The following is a 22,187-nucleotide window of genomic DNA, read 5'->3' as shown; positions in this document are numbered from 1 at the left end:
GTTTCTGCTCATTGAACATGTTTATGATATAAATGTTGTTCCATTTGCAAAATTAAATACAAATAATTTAAAATAAAATAACTGTATTAAATAAAATAATAATTTTATTAAATAATAACATTTGAAAAACGTCAACAAGTCAATAATAAATCAATTCCAAATCAGTATTATTTGGCAGAATAATTGTTTAGCTATAAACAATAGTAATAATTTTTTGTATTTTTTAATATATATATATATATATATATATATATATATATATATATATATTTCACAAAAATAAGCATTGTTTAATTAACTTTTTAAAGAAAAAAACTGCACTTTTGGCATATTTTGAATAAATGAACAAAATACATCACCTGTTGTGAGCTTTTCATACAGCGTATAATAATATTCAGACCACTGGGTATTTTACAAAGACAAAACTGTGGAAACATCTTCCAAGCAAGCATGGAGAGTCAAAAAACCAGTGTTAATTAATGTTAATTTCCTAAAGGAGGTTGGAGCGGGAGGACATGCTTCAATCAAAACAAAGAATGGGATGATTTTTCTGTTTGGCTCATTAGTAAGGCTTCTGTTCTAATGTTAATTACGCTGAGCTTTGTTTATTTAAAGCTTTGCCAGTGATGCTTGCGGTGCGTAACTCATTTTAAGCTTGGCAATAAATGATCAGAAAGCCAAGCCTCCCTATGCCTACCTTCGGGCCATTATTTTTAAGCTCAAGGGCGCCAGAGAGTTTTATACTCCACACTGCAGATATTCTAATAGATCAGCTCTGAATTTCTGCCGAGCTAAGGACTTTTGAGTCTTTAAATTCTGTTACGTCTATTTTTGTAAAGAATGTAAATGTAATGGAGCACTTTCTACTGTCCTGACTGCAGAGGACGGTTAGCCTGGGTTTCAGATCCAGGGCTAGTTTCCTGGATCCTATTCATCATCCTGATCATCCTGATCAAAACGCAGCTCAAAGATCAGCGTATATCAATGGCAGTTGGATATTATAAGGTCACCGAAGGCTCAGCAGAGACTCATAAGTTTTTAACTGCTCTCATCTCTGCTTCTTGCCTATTTAATAGAACAGGACGAGGCAGCTTAAACCGAACCGACTCATTAAAAATGACATTAGTGGTCGCTGTCTCCAGATGGAGCTGAACTCTTAATTAAGTGGTGAAGTAACTAATTATTCATGGTGAGAGGGGGAATGAGGAGATGAAAATGATGGGAGAGGAGTGAGAGGAGGAATGATTTATATGAGATAAAGCCCTCAGCGGGTGGGACGCGGGATCCAGCTGACATATCGAAGAAACAGAAGAAGAAATTTATTAGCGGACCTTCAGTTGTTTGGTCTTCTCCCGGAGTGTTCGCTGATAAACCTGTAGTTTTTCCGCTGCTTCCGGACCAGGCTGCCGAGCAAGGATGTGTTTCAGCTCGACGTAAAGTTTCTCTTTCTCCTGCAACACAAAGTAAAAAAATAAATAAATCAAATTAATTTTAAATATGCATTATCATAAAGTACCAAATTCAATTTTATTGAAATTTTTATTCAATTTTTTATACAAATTTAATGTAATTTTTAATTGTATTTAATTCTAAACATGAAGTATCATTAAGTACCAAAGTTAATTTAATTTAATTTAATTTAATTTAATTTTTCAATACAATTTTAAAGTGTTTTATTTTTTTTTTATTTTAAACAAGGTATTATAAAGCATCTAATTTGATTTAATTCAATTTTAAATGAAGTATCATACCTAATTTAATTTAATTAAATGTTTAATTTAATTTAATTTTTTATTACATTTCAATGTAATTAAATTTAGTTTTTTTTTTTGTTTTTAATAAATTAATGTTCTAAATGTAATCAATGTTCATTCATTTTATTTAATTGTAAAAATGTAAATGGTAAAGCACCAAATTTAATGAAATTTTTAATTTCATTTCATTTTTAATACCAACCCCCTGAAGATGACGTCAACCCCCCAGAAGACCTCAGATGATGCCAACCCCTCAGACAACACCAAATTTTGCCATAAGTTTGATCGCAACATATAATCATTGCTGTTAACAGTGTTCACTGTCTGTTTGATTACATGACATTAACTAACTGCTTGATTTTTACCGTACATTTCTGCCATATGGACCTCAACCTGAGATAAGCTATTAATAAATATAATGTAGAAACTTTAATTTTCTGTAAAGCTGCTTTGCAATGATTTGCATTGTGAAAAGCACTATACAAAAAAACTTGAATTGAACTGAATTAAATCAATTTTCATGTCATTTTTAATTTACTTTAATTTTTAACAGGAAGTAACCAAAAGCACCAAATTTAATGGAATTTAATTGAATTTAAAATTTTATTTAAATGTAATTTAATTTTAAACATGAAGTATTGTAAATTACCAAATTTATTTTAATTTCATTTGTTTTTATACATTTTTTATGTAATTTACAAATTCTCATTAACAAATAAAAAAAATAATTTTAATGTAACTTTTAATTTAATATATAATTTAGTTTAATATTTAAAAAAAGGTACTTAACATTAGTTCACTATCGTTAGTTTACTTTATGTAAACAGTGACAAATCCCAGTGATATTATTCTATTATCTTTTTCAAAAAATTCTACAATGAATCAAATCCTCTAAAACACTGTGAAAATTCTCTGAGAATTGTCTCCAAAATTTTTCACACTTTTTCTCGTGGAAAGAGTTCAAAAGAGATATTTGTTAGTTTAGAGCATGAGATCTCTTTTACGAGAGTGATGCTATTTTTCAGTGTCACATCACTGAAAAAAAAAGCTACAGCTAGATTCAGGGGACTGACAGCTAATTCATTTTGTAAGCTAGTGTTAATTATCCAAGTGTGTGGAGGAAAGAAAGATGGCCAACTAACACTAATCGCAGCACTGACCATGTAATGACACACACACACACACACACACACACACACACACACTCACTCACTCACTCACTCACATGCATATATACTGTATGGATCATCAATGTTGCTAATTAGAGAGAGAGTACTGTCCAGTTTAAACTCATCAATGCTAATAAAATGCAGACTGTCTGGTGTCTAAGAATGATCACCAAAATAAAGGCTCTGAATTTTCCATGGAATATAAATGATGTGCCACAGGAGAAATCATGAATTCAGTGGGTTTAGGACGACTGAAAGAAGATCGTTCACGATCAAAAGGACCAGCATTCAAAAGGAAGACACAATCATGGCTTCCACAATCACAAAACAGTTCTTTGTCTCAAACTCATTACTGCACACAACACACACACATTATAGATTTATTGCAAAGCTGAAAGCTTAACACATTTTTTCCTCTAAAGCTCCCTGTATTTTTCTCAAGATATTCTCTGCTCTTTCTTTTTGCTGTTTCTTCACAGCCACGGTGGCCGTCTCTTCATAATTTCATCATTAGTGACGTGAGTGTGTTTGTGTGTGTGTGATAGAGAGCGAGTCAGCTGATGAATGATTTATGACTGAGAGGCGTCTGGACTTTAATACACTGACTTTTATAGGATGACAACAAGGCAGAGATCAAACCCAGTCTCAGACTCCACCTTTCACCAACTCCGTGTCTCACGCAAACATCTGCACTCATGGCGCATTATCAAAGAACACATCACTTCAGCATCCGAGAACACTTCCACGGTTTGATAATGCTAATACAGTTACACGTGGATTTATTGCTCTGAGGTTAGTCTTTTGTGGCTCCTCTTCTTAACTGAATTATTTCGAGTTCAAAATAAGTTAAGCTCTATAAAAATTATTTTTCTCAGACCGCCGATCGCAGAACTTGCCATCAGGGCAAATCTGAGTACAGGTTGTGACACTGCTGAGATTTCTTCTGAAATTCTACATAGGACACATGTTCAGTTATTAGCATCAGTTTCCCAGGAAAAATTAACTGAGATTTCATCCATGTTTTGTATGCATATTTTTTGAATATTGGATAAAATATGGTAGATAAAATCTCCCAAATACACACAAAAAATAAAATCATACTTTGTCATAAAGTGGATTAGCCTGATGATAGTTATTAAAAATGTATTTTACAGTACCTACCGAATAGAAAAACAATGTCTATAAATACGATACTCTGATAATAATTCATCCTCCCTGAGGAAATGACAAAGAATATCTGGCTTTTAATGACCACACCACAGGGCCCTTCAAATCCTCATCTCTCCATATCCTTGCTCTCTTTCTTTCATTTTTACTCCATTTCCATCTCTCTCCCCCAAGCTCATATTTAACAGCATGTCTTCTATAGTCATCCTCTTACTTAAGTATTTTTACACATCGTTAACAAACAGGAAGTCACATTGCTTAGCCTCATTCGGACTTAATTTCCTCTATGTCAGACTGAATAATCACAGAAGCCTATGTGACATGAAGAACACTAGAAGTAACCGGAGTAGCTCTGCTGTCCCTGTTCAGCACGATCGGTAGACGACAAGTGCAATTTAAAAGCAAACAGATGTTCTGTGTGTCACTCCATTCAGATATGAAGACAACACACTGTGACTGACAGTGATGGGAACACGCTCAATTTTCACACCCCCGCAACAGTTTTCGCTGCCAAAGAATTCGGACGACAATTGCACGTCTACCGGCTTCTGACCTGTCTTACGATGGAGACATCCTCCCTTGACAGCTAAGATTTTGACAGTCACAATGACTTTATTTTGCTGCTCCTGCTGTCATGGCACAAGTTGTGTCATAAATGAGTAGAGAAAAGCTTTTGTGACTTCAAGCAGTGAGTCTCAATCAGTGGATCTCATAAGGTCAACAACAACAACAAAAGATTGCAAGGGATATCTTAAAGGTCACGTTTTTTGTGTTTTTTTTAAGCTTTGATTGTGTTTAGGTGTGCAATATAACGTGTTCATGTTTCGCGTGTAAAAAAACTGTATTTTTCACACAATTCACTTATCTGTATAACGCTGTTTTCACAGTCATAAAAACGGGCTGGTTCTATAAAGTCCCTCCTTCCGAAATACGTGACGAGTTCTGATTGGGCCAGCGGTTCCTTTGTTGTGATTCGAAACCAGCTTAGCGCACGCTGCCCTCCTGGAAATGCGATTGGGCTAGTTTTGGAGTAGCTTTGAGAAGCAAGTGGGCAGGATTTGTTTTGAAAACCTGGCAATACTGATCTGAATGCACGTGCTGGAGATGCACTTCTAATCACAGAACACAGAACTGACGAGATGCGCATGAAAACACATTAGATTTTTTTTTTACAGCCCTACCATCTAGTTAACAAAGCTAAACAGCGTTGCCCTTTGTGTAATAAGTTACAGAAACTGTTAAACGCACAAACTTAAATAATAAAATACACTTAACGGTTGTGGTCCATAAACAACGCCTTCTCCAGACAAAGAGGGAACTGCTCCATCTTTCAAGAATAATCTTTGTGCGAATCCGGCATTAAACTGATTGAGATTGAGGAAGCTGTCCTCAGCAAAATGTGCTGCACATAGTTTTACATGTGGATTATAATTTTCGGGAACCGAGTTAAACATACATTGTAACCATTAATCTCCAAGTACAGCATACCTGGAAAGCCCAAACAAAGGTGTTTGGACTCAGAGATGAAAATAACAGCGTTTCGACGACATGGCGACAAACACACTCTTAAAACGCAACTCTTCCTCCTTCTCGGTGAGAGCGCAACAAGATCACGCCCCCTTTTTTGTGTATTCCTGTGGGCGGAGGTTAGTCAAAAAACTGTTCTAGTGATGTCATTAAAGAAGGAACTAGAGGGATGTAGTCCAAACTGGCCGTTCGATGTAGGCGAATTCTGTTAAATAAAATATCTCGCTTGGCATTGAACTTTCAGTTTTAGAATTTTACAGATATTATTTATACTCTAACAACAACATTATACACTAACTAAAGTTTGAAACATGGGATCACAAAGAACGGGACCTTTAAACTGTGAAACTAGCTTAGAAATCAGTTTAGCTTAATGCTAATATTTAAATTTGTTTTTAGCGTTTTTTTTTTTTTTGTTGTCATGTCTATGGTGCTTAACATAACTCATAGTAGTGTGTACTAAACAGGTCTGTGTGTGTAAGCAGCGAGAGAGTTAGGACTGAAGTATATAGTGTTTGAAAGACAGGAAGTCTACATGCATGAGCTTTTGAAATAAGAAGTCACAAGCTCTCTCTTAGTGCTGGATCTCCTGCGATACAATATCACCTTCCTTTCTCTTTTACCCAAATGAAAACTTTAGCTCAGAAAACTCAATCTAACTCTACGGCACCTGATGGAAACCTATCACAGACCTTACGACCTATCTGTGTTACAGGTTTATATTACATTACCTGTAGGGCATAATAAACTCTGCTGTTTGTTGCAGGTAAAACAGACTTTCCTGTCATACCTCAGTTTGTAATTCGGTGAGTCACTGGGCCATATCTTACGGCCACCATTCATGAATAAATAGTTAACCACTAATCGCCTGTCCAGATTTGTCTGCACGAATATTAACTGACATGACATGTTCTTTGCCTCTTTCATTATCGCACTGGCTCAATGCAAATAATGCAACAATTAGAGTCTGCATATGTGTGAAAATCAGCACCTGCTCTTTGTTTTGCCATAAAGTGCTGCATTGTGAATACTTCAAGATCTATAATGGGTATTATATTCAAAATGGAACCTGTCTCGCTTCATTTCTGGATCACCCCTCCATCTACAGAAGTGCAGCGTTGTCTTGACTGCAATGGTTTTTTGCTATTGTGTCCTAAATTATCAGTGCAAACAGCTACAAAACAATACAACAATGCCCTGCTGTCTAACAACTGTGGTGGGGTTGTTTTAAAAGGCATCAAAGGCAGCTCAAGACTCACATTGTTTAAGCCGATACACAGAGCCTAGCTGAGTGACTTTATAATCACACAATGAGTTAAATGGGTGTTGCAAGGCAGTCAGCTTTAACCTAATTAGCACTGCATCCCAATGTTCCTTCGAAGGTGGGTTCATTTCATCTGCAGTCCATCGGCATATTCATTGATTTTCAGACTGGAACTGAATTTGTGAGAAATCGCACAATGCTGATTAATTTATGCATTCTAAAAGAAGTTCATAGCTGCATCAAACAGAATTAATGTGAGACACCCCTTTCTCACTGCGATTCCGGAAAAAACATGGGTAATGTTTCCCGGCAATTTTACCCAGGTTGTTAGACTTAGCCCCTTTCACATTGCCAGTGATTATCCGGAATATGAGCGTGCATTCACACACAACCCGTAAAGGTCCCGTAATGACACATGAAATCAAGATGTGATGCGTAATGTACGAGTCGAAAACGCTAGGCACGTTAACTTTCACTTAAGCTGTCGAACGATCTCAGCTTCAGCGCAGATAGTGAGGAGCTAACTGATCTCTGCTTCATTACAGTTTGCAAATATTTTTTCCGTTGCGAACGTTGATCTGCCTTCAAAGCACCAGGTAAAAGAGTCGCACGACAACGTGCTTCATCACTACGACACACCCTTTACGGCATTAGTTCTGGCTTTTGTTTCCACAGAGCTTGTTCCAGGACTCAACCCGGCAATGTTACTAGGTCCCCAACTCAGGATCAATCCCGGAATAAATCCCACGACATGTTTGCGTTCACACAGAAGGCGACACAGCAATTTTCCGGGACCAACGTGCAGTGTGAAAGAGGCTTTATAATATCCACCACAGCTTGTATAAATATCAATAGTGTGTTCTGAATTGAGTTTAGGAAGAAAAGGTGAATCTAGTGATGACCTAAAAAAAAATCAAACACATTTTGATATGATCTGATCCCTGAAAACGGCTGCTCATGTCCTAAGATTGCGATCCAGTCTGTTAAGCTTCATTTGATACAGGCAGTGAAAGGAACCTTTTTAAACTGTCTGTCTGTCTGTCTGATGTTAATGGCATTTTGAAAGCCCATTTTATCATTTCCACTGCATCTGAGCTCAAGATCCGAAGTGAGAAAAACTCTTAACACCATCAAACCGAACATTACAGCCCATGTCTTCCCCTCTCGTAATGGTGGAAGTAAAGTGGACAGTTTCTCCTAGAACATTTTGTCTGTCTCTTTCAGACAAACCGAGAACTTTTTTGTCCTATTTGTCTTTTCCCTCTCTCAGCTTTATAACATTTCTGATAAGTTGCTTTGGAGCCACCATTATAGTCTTCAAACAAACAAACTCAATTAAAAATCTCAAACACATAACCAAGAAAGCATATAACTTATCCTAGTCACGCCAACAGCACCTCTCTCCATCTCTCCATTCATAACCTAATCAGAGATTCCAAGTGCATTTATGTAAACAAACTTTGGTCCCTCAAGAAGCTCTACTCGAGCACCTGCTACATCTGAGAAGGCAAGGCAAAGCAAGGCAAGTTTATTTATATAGCACATTTCGTACACAATGGTAATTCAAAGTGCTTTACATAAAAGAAAGTAAAATAGTAATGAAGAAAAATAATAACAAGAATAAAACAAGCAATTTTAAAACTTTTAAAATTATTAAAACTGTACTTCATCAAAATGAATTTAAAACAGTAAGAAAATGATTTTACATAAAATTAAATAAAAAAAAACAGTGAAAATATATATTGCAATCAGTTCGGACATTGCACAGTGCTCATTCAATAAATGCACAGCTAAACAGATGAGTTTTAAGTCTAGATTTAAATGTGACCAGTGTTTTAGCACATCTGATCTCTTCTGGAAGCTGATTCCAACTGCGGGCGGCATAGTAACTAAAGGAGGACTCCCCTTGTTTTGTGTGAACCCTTGGTATTTCTAACTGACTCGATCCTAATGATCTGAGTGCTTTGTTAGGTTTATATTCAGTGAGCATATCTGCAATATATTTCGGTCCTAGGTCATTTAGTGACTTATATACAAGTAAAAGTACTTTAAAATCAATCCTAAATGTAACTGGAAGCCAGTGTAAGGACCTGAGGACTGGTGTGATATGCTCATATTTTCTGGTTCTAGTCAGAATCCTGGCAGCAGCGTTCTGGATGAGATGCAGCTGTCTAATGGTCTTTTTGGGAAGGCCGGTGAGGAGCCCATTACAATAGTCCACCCTGCTGGTGATGAAGGCATGAACAAGTTTCTCCAAGTCTTGGCTGGAAACAAAAGATCTAATTCTTGCAATGTTTTTTAAATGATAGTCTGCTGATTTAGTTACTGCTTTGACATGACTATTGAAACTAAGGTCTGTCTCGAGAATCACACCAAGGTTCCTGACTTGATTTTTAGTTGTTTGACCCCTAGAGTTAAGGTATGCATTCACCTTGAACACTTCATCTTTGTTTCCAAATGCAATGACTTCAGTTTTTTCCTTGTTTAACTGAAGAAAGTTCTGGCACATCCAACTATTAATTTCATCAATGCATTGGCAGAGGGAGTCAATTGGGCTGTAGTCATTTGGAGATAAGGCTAGGTAAATCTGGGTATCATCAGCATAGCTGTGATAGGCAATTTGGTTCTTTCTCATTATTTGACTTAGGGAAAGCATATACAGGCTAAACAAGAGCGGTGCAAGAATTGACCCTTGTGGGACTCCGCATGTCATGGATGTCCACTTAGACTTATGCTCTCCTAGACCCACATAATAACCTCTCCCTTCTAAGTATGACCTGAACCATTTGAGAACCAACCCAGAAAGCCCGACCCAGTTTTCCAGTCTCTCTAGTAGTATGTTATGATCGACAGTGTCAAACGCAGCACTGAGATCTAGCAATACCAGCACCGATATTTTGCCAGAGTCACAATTTAAGCGAATATCATTTATTATCTTAATGAGTGCTGTCTCTGTGCTGTGATGAGGTCGAAAACCAGATTGAAAATTGTCCAGGTATCCATTTGAGTGTAAGTATTTGTTCAGCTGATTAAAAACTACCTTTTCTATAATTTTACCTATAAAAGGAAGATTAAATATTGGTCTAAAATTGCTCAAAATGGTGTTATCAAGATTGCTCTTTTTCAGGAGGGGCTTAACAACTGCATTTTTTAAGGAGTTTGGAAATGTCCCAGAAAGAAGTGAGGCGTTCACCACTTCTAAAAGATCTGCTTCTAAGCAGTTAAACACATTTTTGAAAAAAGATGTGGGAAGTGTGTCAAGATAGCAGGTTGACGATTTTAGGTGCTGCACTATGTCTTCCAGAATTTTGCTATCAATTGCTTCAAAAATCGACATAGTATCTTTTTTATATTGTGGCCTAATCTGTCTGACCTCTGCATTACTTGAGGATGTGCTAATCGCCTTCCTGATATTGATGATCTTCTCAGAGAAGAAGGATGCAAACTCATTGCATTTGCTGTCTGAGAGCATTTCACTGGGAATCTGACTTGGGGGGTTTGTCAGTCTCTCAACAGTGACAAAAAGAGTACGAGTGTTATTTAAGTTACTGTTTATAAGGTTTGAGAAGAAATTCTGTCTAGCTGTGGCTAGTTTCACATTAAAAGCATGAAGGCTGTCTTTGTAGATGCTATAGTGAATTTCAAGTTTTGTCTTCCGCCACATCCGCTCTGCTTTTCTGCATTGTCTTTTCATAGTCTGAACTGCTGTTGATCTTCTCCAAACTGATTTCTGTCTGTTTGTTTTCTTTCTGATTATTATTGGAGCAATATCATCAATAACATTCTTAACTTTCTTAACCATGCACATGCTGAATCAGGTCAAAAGTGTTTAGAACCGTTATCATTTCTTTTGTAGTTTTGTTTTCTGAATTATCTATGTTAATATTAAAATCCCCTGCAATAGCAAAACAGTCAAACTCTGAGGAAATCATTGATAAAATTTCTGTGACCTCTTCAACAAAGGCTGGAGAGTATTTTGGAGGCCTATAAATAATAATAAACAGAATGCGTGGAGCACCTTTCAGCACAATCCCTAGATATTCAAAAGACAAGTACTGACCAAATGACACTTGCTTGCATTGATAGACATCTTTAAATATAGCAGCTACACCCCCACCTCTCCTAACAGTCCTGCAGACACTCATGTAAGTGAAGTTAGGAGGGGCTGCTTCATTAAGGACTGTTGCATTGCAGCTGTCTTCAAGCCATGTTTCGTTTAGAAACATAAAATCCAGATTGTTTGTGGTTATAAAGTCATTGATTAGAAATGATTTATTTTTTAGTAAGCGAATGTTTAAGTGACGTTTCACAAACGAATTTCGGGAGAAGATTGCACGGATAATTAACACGGCCAGTTCATCATCATCAGCAATTACACTGGTTACCAATCAGCTCGAGAAAACGCCTATAAATAATCAAGTACTTCCTACCTTCGTTATCTCTCGACTTTCAGAATCCCTCCGCCACCCCGATCTCGCACCTTCAGCCAAGTTTCTACCCCAACTCAGGTAGAAAAACTCAGGGGAGCACTTGGGCTAAGCCGAACTCCGAGCTCAGACCCCTATCCCCGGACGGGGGGGGGTGCCCCGGGCTCGGGAGTCTTGCCGGGCTCGGAGCTCTCCCCCCGGACAGCACGCCAAATACGCATAACCTTTATTTAATTATAAGTAAATGGGAACTCATGAAAGATGCTAACTTGATGGCTGTGCTTTGTGTCTTTACATCAATTTTAGTTTGATGCATAATAGGCCGCAGATTAGATGAGTTTGCCCTTCGGCTTGAGATGGCCTTAGACTTTCTATCACGTGATAAAACTGAAATAGAGAAAGCTACAGGCACACTGGGTTCCCGCTTGTTCAGTAGGCATTTGTGAATGTTGCTGTTATTATAGCGGGGACCCAACACATATCACTGAGAGCTGCTATCAGTTGTTTTTGGTTCACCTTCAGCAGATAGAGGGTTTGGGCCCTGGCGTTGTGTCAGTGGTCGAAGAGCTCTCGCAGGAGCAGGGACCACAGGCTTTGGTGGTTTTGGGGCCTGCCGTTTTTTTTTTGTGTGTGATATCTGCGGGCTTGCAGCAAATGAGTGAGAGAGTTTAGTCCCAGCATACACCAATTCCTCCATTTTCTGCGAGAAGCACAGAAGTGGAGATGGTGGAGAAAGTAATAATGTGTCTGGTGAGATGGGCTGTGTCTCTGGTGTTTCCGGTGGCTGTGATATGTTGTCCTGGCTTCCCTGGCTGTTTTCCAGAAAGTAATCCCTGGGTGCTGAATCTTGTAGCTGTTTTGATACATCACAGTCAGTCTGTGAGGAGGTCTGTAGGCAGGGCTCAGTCAGGATAGTTTCCATGAGCAGTGTTTGTTTTGGCTGTGTGGTGTTATCAGTGTCCTTGTGGGATATGTCAACCACATGATGACTCGGACCCGGTGTGTGTGTGCTGAATGGATTGACACACTCTGCTGAAGGATGACGGAGGGAAAAGTAGATATTGTCCTTAAACACTCTGGCACCAAGTTTGTTTGGGTGGAGGCCATCCGGTTTAAACAATTGTCTATGGCCCCAGAAAAGATTGAAGTCGTCGATGAAATTCACTCCTTTTATATTACAAGATCTTTGTAGCCATGTGTTCAGCCCAAGCAACCGTGAAAACATATTTGTTCCCCTTGCTGGTAGTGGTCCACTGATGAACGACTGAACTTTGAGTCTTCGAAGTGTTTCAAAGAGTTCACTGAAGTCCTTCTTAAGGAGTTCTGACTGCTCTTTCCGAATATCATTCTTCCCCACATGGATTATAATTCGATTTGCAGTCTTGTGCTTCACCAGAATGTTCTGAAGTTCCTTGTTCACATCAGAGACCGTTGCTTGAGGAAGGCAGCATGTTGTTGTAGTCCTGCTACGGATGTTTCTGATAACAGAGTCACCCACTATCAGAGTCCTTGGCTCGGCTGCGCTCTGAGCTGAAAGCCGCTGTCTGCTCGACCTTGAGCGCCTGTTAGTAGCGATGTTAGCTGCTGGCTGATCAGATCCATCTTTAAATACATTTGGGGATTCCTCACCCACATTCATTAATGCTTCAAATCTGTTCTCAAGATGTATAGGGGGTGGTTGAATGCCAGTATTCACAAGTCTTGTCATAGTTGAATCTGGGGTAGAGGAAGCTACGGCAGCAATACGAGAAACTAGTGACAATCTGATATTTCGTTTTCCATTGGGTCTCGCTCCCTGTTTGTGCCATCGATTAGTGTGGTGATCAGTTTCGGCTTGTTCCTCTACACTTGGTATAAACTGTTGAGATTCAGAAGATTCATGGGAATCACTGGCTGTATGCTGAGAAGGTCCATGACGACGATCTGCTAAGTGCTCCGTCTGTTTTGGAATTCCAGCAAGTAACTTTGTTTCAAGAATCACAATCCTTTGTAGAAGTTTGCAGCAGTTCATGCAACAAGTAGATCCAACAGGAGGCATTTTTTTCTCTCTTCTGTTTGAATGTAGGCAGTTGTTTTCCCCTCTCTGGAATGTAAGCTGCTTTCAAAGTCCCAAAGAGTTTTTAGTTTTAGCGTTTGTGCCAAAAAAACTGTTTTTTGAGCACTGTGCTTATCTGCTGATGTAGAAATCTTAGAAAAATCTTAGAAAAATCAGAGAAAAGTACAGAAATAAGAAGCAAAGCGCAGAGCAGTAAGCTAGAACGTCCGAACGGTAGCAAAGCCGGAAGCTTTCTATAAATGATAGACTCTGCTTGTTGTATATTATTGAGCTGAATGGCAGGGAGGATATGAAAATTGGTCTCTCTTTTAGGATACAGTACATTAACAATGGACTCCAGTAAAAATCACTAATTATCCATCCAGACAAAATCTGCAAAAATTCTGTGGGATGGATTTTAATATGGTAAAAGTAGAGAGTACTTTACTGTTATTAGGAGCTGGAAGCATAATCAAATTAGTCCAAATATGTAATATTGGAACAAGCAAGGCACAGAGGAAGAGTAAAACGGTTTAATGATTATGTGGAAATCTGTGGCATTTTGTCCAAAAGTGCTACAGGCACAGAAAAAAGTTATTCAGTAACCTAATAACCAAATATCACAATCTTAAAGTAGCACAATCTGTATTACTTTTAGATAACTTTAAATTGCCTTAAAGCAGCATATGCAAATGTAGAACAGAGAAAATCAATATCAATTTGATAACTTTTTTTTTAAATATAACTAATCTATTTTTAAAGAATTTAACTAAAATATAGTTATCGCTAAGATTTAAGAATTGCAGAACAAGTAAAAACAGTAATGTTGTGAAATATTATTATTATTTTAATATATTAAATGTAAACTGTGTTCTATTTTAATTTATACTTGTGATGGCAAAGCTGCTTTTTTGTCAAAGTTAAAAATGGTTGTGTTGGTTAAAATTATTTGTGAAACTATGATTATTAGTAGTATTTTATTATTATTATTATTTAATTTTTCTTTTTTTAGCATTACTTTATTTTTAAGGATTCTTTTATGAATGACAAAAAAAAAATCCATTTATTTGCAGTATAATATATTATATATCTTTAATGTCACTTTTGAAAAACATAATACATATGCATAAATAAATAAACCGGTCTCCTGACTCCAAATGTTAGTGTATATAATTTTAATTTCTCTAATTCTATGTGCAGACTAATGATATGAATCTGTGGTGGGCAATGACTGGCACTAGTGGCACTAGGACTGTTCAATGACTTACACCAATTACAGAATCTTCTCACCTGTAGCATAAGCTCTTTCTCCACAACCTCCTGAGTCTTAGCTATCAGCCTCCGCTGAAGAGAATGAATCTTCTGAATCAGTTCAAAGCCGCTTGGATCACTCGCCTACAAAAAAAGAGAATTAAAATCAATCTATTTTGGAAGACTGTATTATTTATATAACTGTTTCTGTAACACGCTTATGCAAGCCCATACCTCTAGCTTTCTCCAGCGGTGGACATTCAAGGGATTGCCAAGCTCATCCTCTAGAGCTCGACATCTTGTCCTCTCTTTCAGCAGCTCCCTCTGCATATGAAACACTTCATGTCTGCCATCAGAACAAAGAAACACCAGTAGAGTAAATCTGACTCTGGTTTCCAGGCCACAATAAAAGCATCAATAATCTACTAATTCATAGTCAGTCATTTAAAGTCCCTGCATTCTGGCAGGATGCAATACCACTTTGAAAATGAGTTTGTGTGAGAGGTTCTAAAAGCCTGCACTTCACTTATTTACTTATGCAATACAACAGGCACAAACAGGGAAATGCAAACAAGAGGGTGAATGGAAGCGAGAGGGAGAAACAAATCTCTTAGATCTCATATCGACAGGTTATGGCTCACAGCATAATCCTAGCTGACCTTTCCCTCTCTGCAGCAAGCTTGTTTGATGTAGACATGTATGCTTTTCTATAGGCAAACACACGATACATTCTAGCATTTGCAACTCTTTTAGGGTTGGTCTATGTAAATATTCGCTGCATAGTCTCATCATTTTTCAGATTAGTTGTGCATCAATTTTGGTTTCAAACTAGATTTTTCACGTTTTGAAGAACATTTTGCCTCCAAAATTGCTGTGCAGTAAGGGTGTTACATATGTTACTTATGATATTTTTGCCTCAATATATGGCTTCTCAATGTAAGTGAATTATTTTAATATTTGTAATAATTTTTGCCATCTCTATGCCTGACTGAAGTTAAAATGCCTTAATAAAGTATTTTTCTCTTCACAAGACAGCTATTGTTGGACTGGAGTCATGTCAGTTACTTGTGGATTATTGTGATGTTTTTTATCAGCTGTTTGGACTCTCATTCTGACGGCACCCATTCACTGCAGATGATCCAATGGTGAGCAAGCGATGCAATGCTAAATTTCTCCAAGTCTGTTCCAATGAAAGACAAACTCATCTACAGCTTAGTTGTAAATTTTCAGCAAATTGTATTTTTTGGGAGAACTATCCCTTTACTCAACAAATCAGAAAAGTCTGGGGGGTGGGACTAGCATTTCAAGGGTTTACTTTAAAGTGTAACATCTCTCTGTTACAATGTTTGATTTGTTGTGGTAATTGTGGACAACTGAAGAAAAGATCCCACTTGTGTTTTGTTAGATTGCACCCACCTTTTATTTTGCACAACAGCGTATTCTGTGTGTACTATACCCCTACAACAGTGTCACTTATGGCAAGTCTAGCTAAAGCCAGTGTCTTCCTTTGACCTATTACAGTGATTCAACTCCGCAAGTAAACAACTTGAAAGCTCCTTCAGCCAACCTATAAGCACTAGTGGCTTGCCAGAGTCTGGAAAAAGCTAATTACACCATTTCAGCCACAATAGAAAAGCCTCTTGAAATACATTGAAAATAAATAAATTGCAAAATCGTCATCTAAGGACACACACACACACACACAAATCTTCATGAAACAGAAGAACAGAAAAGTGAATGAAAGGTAGATAAAACAACACCCTGTCTACACCAGACATGACTGGCACAACACAACAAAAGCACGGAAACCCATTATATAATCAGTCTTTGTGTCCAAATATGCCTATTTCCATAAAAAGTATGTGAATCAGGTAGTATGTCATAGTCACATGACTACTAATTCTACTAATTCTAATCACCAATTTTTAGTCATAAAAAAGTACACAAAAAGTAACCACTGACTTACAACTTCCATCAACAATAATGAATATGTGTTACAGAGATGACAGAGATCCATACTGTAACCAGCTGAATGCTCAGTTGAAAATATATGAAGCTCTGTTTAAACAGCATGTCCTAGAACTTTTTCTGTGAAGCAATGGAGAGAGATGGATGATCATAGCGCACAGCTCATTTACCTGAGCGCAATGCAGGTTGAGTTTATGAGGGTGTTAGCGATTAGCATGCTAAATTGATCAATAAGTCATTTCCTTTGGGGGAAAAAACTCTATTACCAAAATTGTCAGTGTACTATCATTTGTCTAGCAATGTGAATAAACTGGAGAAGTTTTTGCAAATGTTGTTTTTGCTAAAAGACAGTGGAATTGCTTCTAAATGGCAAAGATTGATTTCTCAAGACATACAAGGTCTTTTTTCGTTATTGATGATTCAGACAAAATCAGTGCTGTTAGTGTTTGCTATGTTTGAGGGAGAAAAATTGGCATTAGCTCTTGTTTTGGGTTGCTTGTCATCTTTAATATTTATAACTGTCTCAATGACTCCGTTCCAAAACCTACTGAGCTATACAGAGGCTTTATTTTAAGGCATCACAGCCATGCTCCTGATGCAAAAGCCTGTTTTAGATGTCATATAAGGCACTTTAAGCCAAATTTAGTTTTAAAAAATATATTGCTAAGAAACAAGCTATAAATATATATATTTAATATGTTGAGTTACAAGGTCCAGTTGTCTTAATTATGATTTTTTTTCCTCAATAAACTCCTAATTTGCTGCTTATTAATAGTTAGTAAGGTAGTTGTTAAGTGGGTAGGATTAGGCATATAGAATATGATCATGCAGTTTTATAAGTACTAATAAACAGCCAATAAATTAATAATAGGTATGCTAATAAGCCATTTGTTAATAACGAGGATCGGTCCCAGATTAAACAGAAACACTAATTACAATCTAGAGTTCATTAAAGTGTTCAGTAAAAACTTTATTAAATAACTTTATTTTATCTAGTAAATATTAGGTTTACTTATACTTAATAACGTAAATCTATTATTTCCCATGTAGTGCGTGGTAACTGTAAGCTCTCTATTATTGTACATATCAAGTGTTCATGTTTAGACCCTAACCTGAGTCTTTAATAAGTGTCTTTCTTCATTAAAATTGATGGCAAAGCAAACAAACAAGACCTCAGGTGCTTTGATGTGAAGAGGAATCCTCTTGAACACCTGTTGCATCATTGTCAGACAACGATGTACACACATAAACAGTTGCTGTTTTCTGATTTTGATTTTGTCGTACAGCAGGAAAACTGTCTTTATAAAGAAAACATTACATATTACACATTGCGTATTACATGTATCTTGTTCTACCAAAGGAAATAGTTTCAAACAAATCCACAACAGAACCACTGCACATCTCAGAGCGTTCTCACATGTTCTGTGGTGTTTCATTCATAAATTAATTGTTTTGTAAGGAAAATAAGGTCATAACAACTATCAAAATTTTCATTCATGGATGAATCAGCGGTACAGAATAAATCATTTGTTTATTTGATTAAGTGATTCAATTTTTTGCTGAACATTTTTTCTTAAACGAATCAATTAAATTAATGATTCAGTAACTTCATATAAGGTATACACTAGAGCCTTAATCGGGCCTTAAAAGTTAGGTGCCAAAAATGCCAACATTATCATATCTCTGTCCACATTATGCATTTTAAGACTAAGTGAATATTTAGTTATCATTTGAAAAACCTTTACTCACAGAGATTACATGTTTTTGTGGAGGAAAATGATTGAATCCACTGTAGATGGCTTCAGCGCGGTCCTGCGCTCACTGATTGTACACCATTTTCACTTATTATTCTCATTAGAAACATGGTCAAAACTTTTCCACACCTCAGAGATTGGATTAGTTGCTGGTGCAACCAAAACGTAATCACCAGAGGCAAGCCTGCGTTACACCTACTCAGCATCCATTTTCGCATCTTTCTCGCGCTAATCGAAACACATCACATGGCCGCTCGTTTACCTCGCAAACCTGAGCGCGAGCCCGAGCCCGTGTAAAATGATATAAATTAAGCCCGAACCCAACCGAACCCGTCGGGTCCCGTCGGGTTCGGGCAAAGATCTTCAGCTCTAGTTTACACCCTATGTAGGTTGCATTTCTCGGCCATATACTGTGCATTCCGCACAACTACTTTTAGAAAAGTAACCATTATTCCTTTTGAAGCCTAATTACTATAATTTCTTGCCTTCTTTGGAATGTAATGGTAACTTTTCTGAATTGAGACAGTCTCAATTATGTATGCGGCTGACAAATGTGGCCTACGGAGGGTGCAGCCTTCTAAATTAGACACAGCAATAGACATGTCGCCAGATACTTGTGTGCAGATGTAATGCTCAGAAAAAGTCACTGGAAATCCCAACAGACAATCAGGAATGGAATGTGCATACACACAAAAAGACATGTATACATATTTTATCATACATGTAGTCAATCTACTATTACAGCACTATTAATATCAACCAAATGAAGAAAACAACTTTTAAAAACATCAAAACAGGCATCAATTGGAAAGCCACAATTGCCAGTGCCACTTCCATTTACTTTGTCAAAACTTTTATTAGGTCAGAGGAAGTATTCTGTGATCACTTTGCTCAAGACAGGTCTAATCCGACCCTGAAACACTAAGACTTCTTCACATTGCATTTAGATTACTTCAGTTCTCACCATACGTTTGTATGTGGGAAATCTAGCCAGCACTTTTTCCTGGAGCTTTAATAAAATACTTTTAGTGGCACTCACAAAAGCTACTTAGTATTGTGTGCACGGAAATGCATGATTTTTCTACACTTTGAAAAGAATATACTACATATAAGAAAGAGAATAACATAAAATGTGACAAGAGCACACAGTAATTATCGTATTTTCCGGACTATAAGTCACACTTTTTTTCATAGTTTGGCTGGTCCTGCGATTTATAGTCAGGTGCGACTTATTTGTCAAAATTAATTTGACATGAACAGAGAGAAATGAACTAAGAGAAAACATTACCGTCTACAGCCGCCAGAGGGCGGTCTATGCTGCCAGAGATGCTGCTCAGTGCTCCTGTAGTCTACACTGAAAACATATAGCGCCCTCTCGCAGCTGTAGATGGTAATTCTTTCTCTTGGTTCTAAATAAATGCGACTTATAGTCCAGTGCCACTTAAATATGTTTTTTTCCTTGTCATGATGTATTTTTGTACTGATGCGACTTATAATCAGGTGCGACTTATGGTCCGAAAAATATGTTACTGACATCAGTGCTTCAGGGAGACCATATTAATCTTAGTCATTGTTCATTTTACTACACCTTACAGCAGACAATAGAACCCTGAAAGGATTTCCTGTTCAGACTATGACAAATAAAGGCAGCCTTTCCATTTGCTTGCCTTTTGCTGGCTGTGGCTTTAATTTATGCATTTTAATTGTATTTTTGGCAAAGATTTTGTTTTTATGCTCTCACTATTCTCTCTTCTCAATTGTGTTTTGCATAAATACATCACTGTCCACTAAACGAAAGCAAGCAATCCATCTTTCGCTGTCAACAAATTAATTTCACTATGACAAATAAATAACTGATTTAGAATGGTAAAAAGAAGCCCACATGCATTTTATCTATTTCTTTCTCTTAGTGTTTTAGTTTGTATTCCTCCTTTTTGCTGTTGCTTTGACTGAGATCTGCCTGGAGATACAGAAGGCGAGAGAAAGAGTTGGTTGGGCTATATGGATTGAATTATAAACGAAGGCAGGGTTGATATCAGGGACTTAAACTTTAATCAACATGCTTATAGAGTTCAGGACTCTCGCCCACACACACACATTTTCCTGTGTTCAGACCCACTGAAACCACACATATTTGCAGGCAATAGCAGAAAATAGTAAAACAAAAGGCAATTGTGTCATTAACTGGCCTTGTTAATATGTACAGGTCTAATTATCATCAGCAACATTAGCACCAGCATCTTCCCACTACGAAACATTAACAGTCACCTCCTATAGGCCATAGCACTTCCACATGTATGACCCTAAAGCTCCCACAAGTGATTCTTATAAACACCACACATAATGTATCTATCGCCTGACATATATCACTGATATAGGTGTCTTGAGATATTCCACCTGTCTCTGTGACAGAACAGAATGTGAACCCAAACTGATGATATTTACAGTGTCAAACTAGCTGGCATAAGCTGATTGGTTCATGTTGCATAAACAGCCAATTAGCTTGCTGCTTTACATTTAAATGGCTGATTAGCATTAACTGGAGAATTTTCCAGCCTACACCTTCCCCAGCTCTACCTTTATAGATCTGCTATGGGTTATTGTATTTGCTATTTGTTCAGCAGCGGTATATCTTAAATACTCACAGCACCATATCAGCATATGTATTGGCAGTAGCAAGTTCATGTACTGTACTTGCTTTGCAGCAGCAATAATTTACAACAACAGCAACAGCAATTCAGCAACATACAAAATCTCTTCCGCCAAAACCAAATACATTGACTTTGTCATATCCATTACCATGCTAAATTCTTCAGAGAGTTGTCATGACATCACTACAACAACCCTGGTTTGGAAACAGCAGATTTTAATAATAATAATAATAATAATTCTGGAATACTATTTTTTGTATCTCTGTAGTACCGCATAAATATTTTATAGCTTTTTGGGAATGTAGTCATGCGACAAGCTGGACCATCTTCAGTCAGTTATTATTGCAAAACAACTTCAGGATGATTTAAGACCCCCCTGCTTTATTTTGCAGTAATGACCGGCTGACTGTTTATTTCTTGCTTATACTTTTCGTTTTTGTTTTTACTAAAAGAAAGCTGACATTTCTCTCTCCCTCATTAGATTTCGAGTTTTACCAGCTGCCAAGAACATGTGTAAAGACTGCATGCATAAAAACTCTTAATATATGAGGGATTGTATCTTTGGTTTGATTGAAGAAAGCAGCCTATAACGCAAGTAAGGCTCAAGGTAGCGCAGCTAGCAGTTAGACAATGCTTAAGGAACATTGATTTAATTCTTATGAAATATTCATGCTGATTTAAATGGAAGCGGATTACTGGGAATTCATCTGTCAGGATGCCACTCAACTGCTTTTCAAGTTTCCGTTTTCTAATGAGCAAGAGGATGGGGGGGGGGGGGGGCATATGGTTCCGATTGCTTCACCTAGCTCAACCAGAGGTGAACAAAAGATGGAAATCTTGTTGAATGATTTTTGAAACTTTTGTCATTTTTCATATAGTCGCAGTAGGAGCATATTGTCACCCAAGACAGGTATATAAATCTGATAAATAATAATAATAATAATAAGAAATATTATTATAATTATTATATTTCTTTTTATTGGGAACTGTTGTACTTTTTCAGCACCATGCCATGCAACCCTAGATTCCGATGTAAACTAAATGCACTTTCGGGCAGTATGAAAGAGTATAATGTTCCATGCTTGATCACAGTTCACATTTGCCATGATCGACACATACACACAAAAGAGCTTCACCATTTTTAATTTGTAGAAAGTGACATATTTCAATGATATATCGACCGCTAAACTACTACAAATGTTCACGCTTAAGAGAAGAAA

General features: G+C 37.2%; 1 protein-coding gene across 1 annotated transcript in view; it reads right to left on the bottom strand.

Annotated features, from left to right (window-relative positions):
* Positions 1-22,187, bottom strand: part of LOC132144243 (cilia- and flagella-associated protein 58-like) — a 98,010-nt gene that overhangs the window by 14,455 nt on the left and 61,368 nt on the right. The window contains exons 15-17 of the mRNA XM_059555025.1: positions 14,829-14,940; positions 14,634-14,738; positions 1,332-1,451 (exon numbers count right to left, since the gene is read on the bottom strand). Of these exons, the coding sequence (XP_059411008.1) occupies positions 1,332-1,451; positions 14,634-14,738; positions 14,829-14,940 (337 nt within the window). The remainder of the gene's footprint in view (positions 1-1,331; positions 1,452-14,633; positions 14,739-14,828; positions 14,941-22,187) is intronic.

The sequence above is a fragment of the Carassius carassius genome, chromosome 7 (genome assembly GCF_963082965.1).
Source record: "Carassius carassius chromosome 7, fCarCar2.1, whole genome shotgun sequence".
NCBI classification, from domain to species: domain Eukaryota; kingdom Metazoa; phylum Chordata; class Actinopteri; order Cypriniformes; family Cyprinidae; genus Carassius; species Carassius carassius.
Note: the sequence above shows the minus strand (reverse complement) of the source record. Positions and strands in the feature narration are given on the sequence as shown.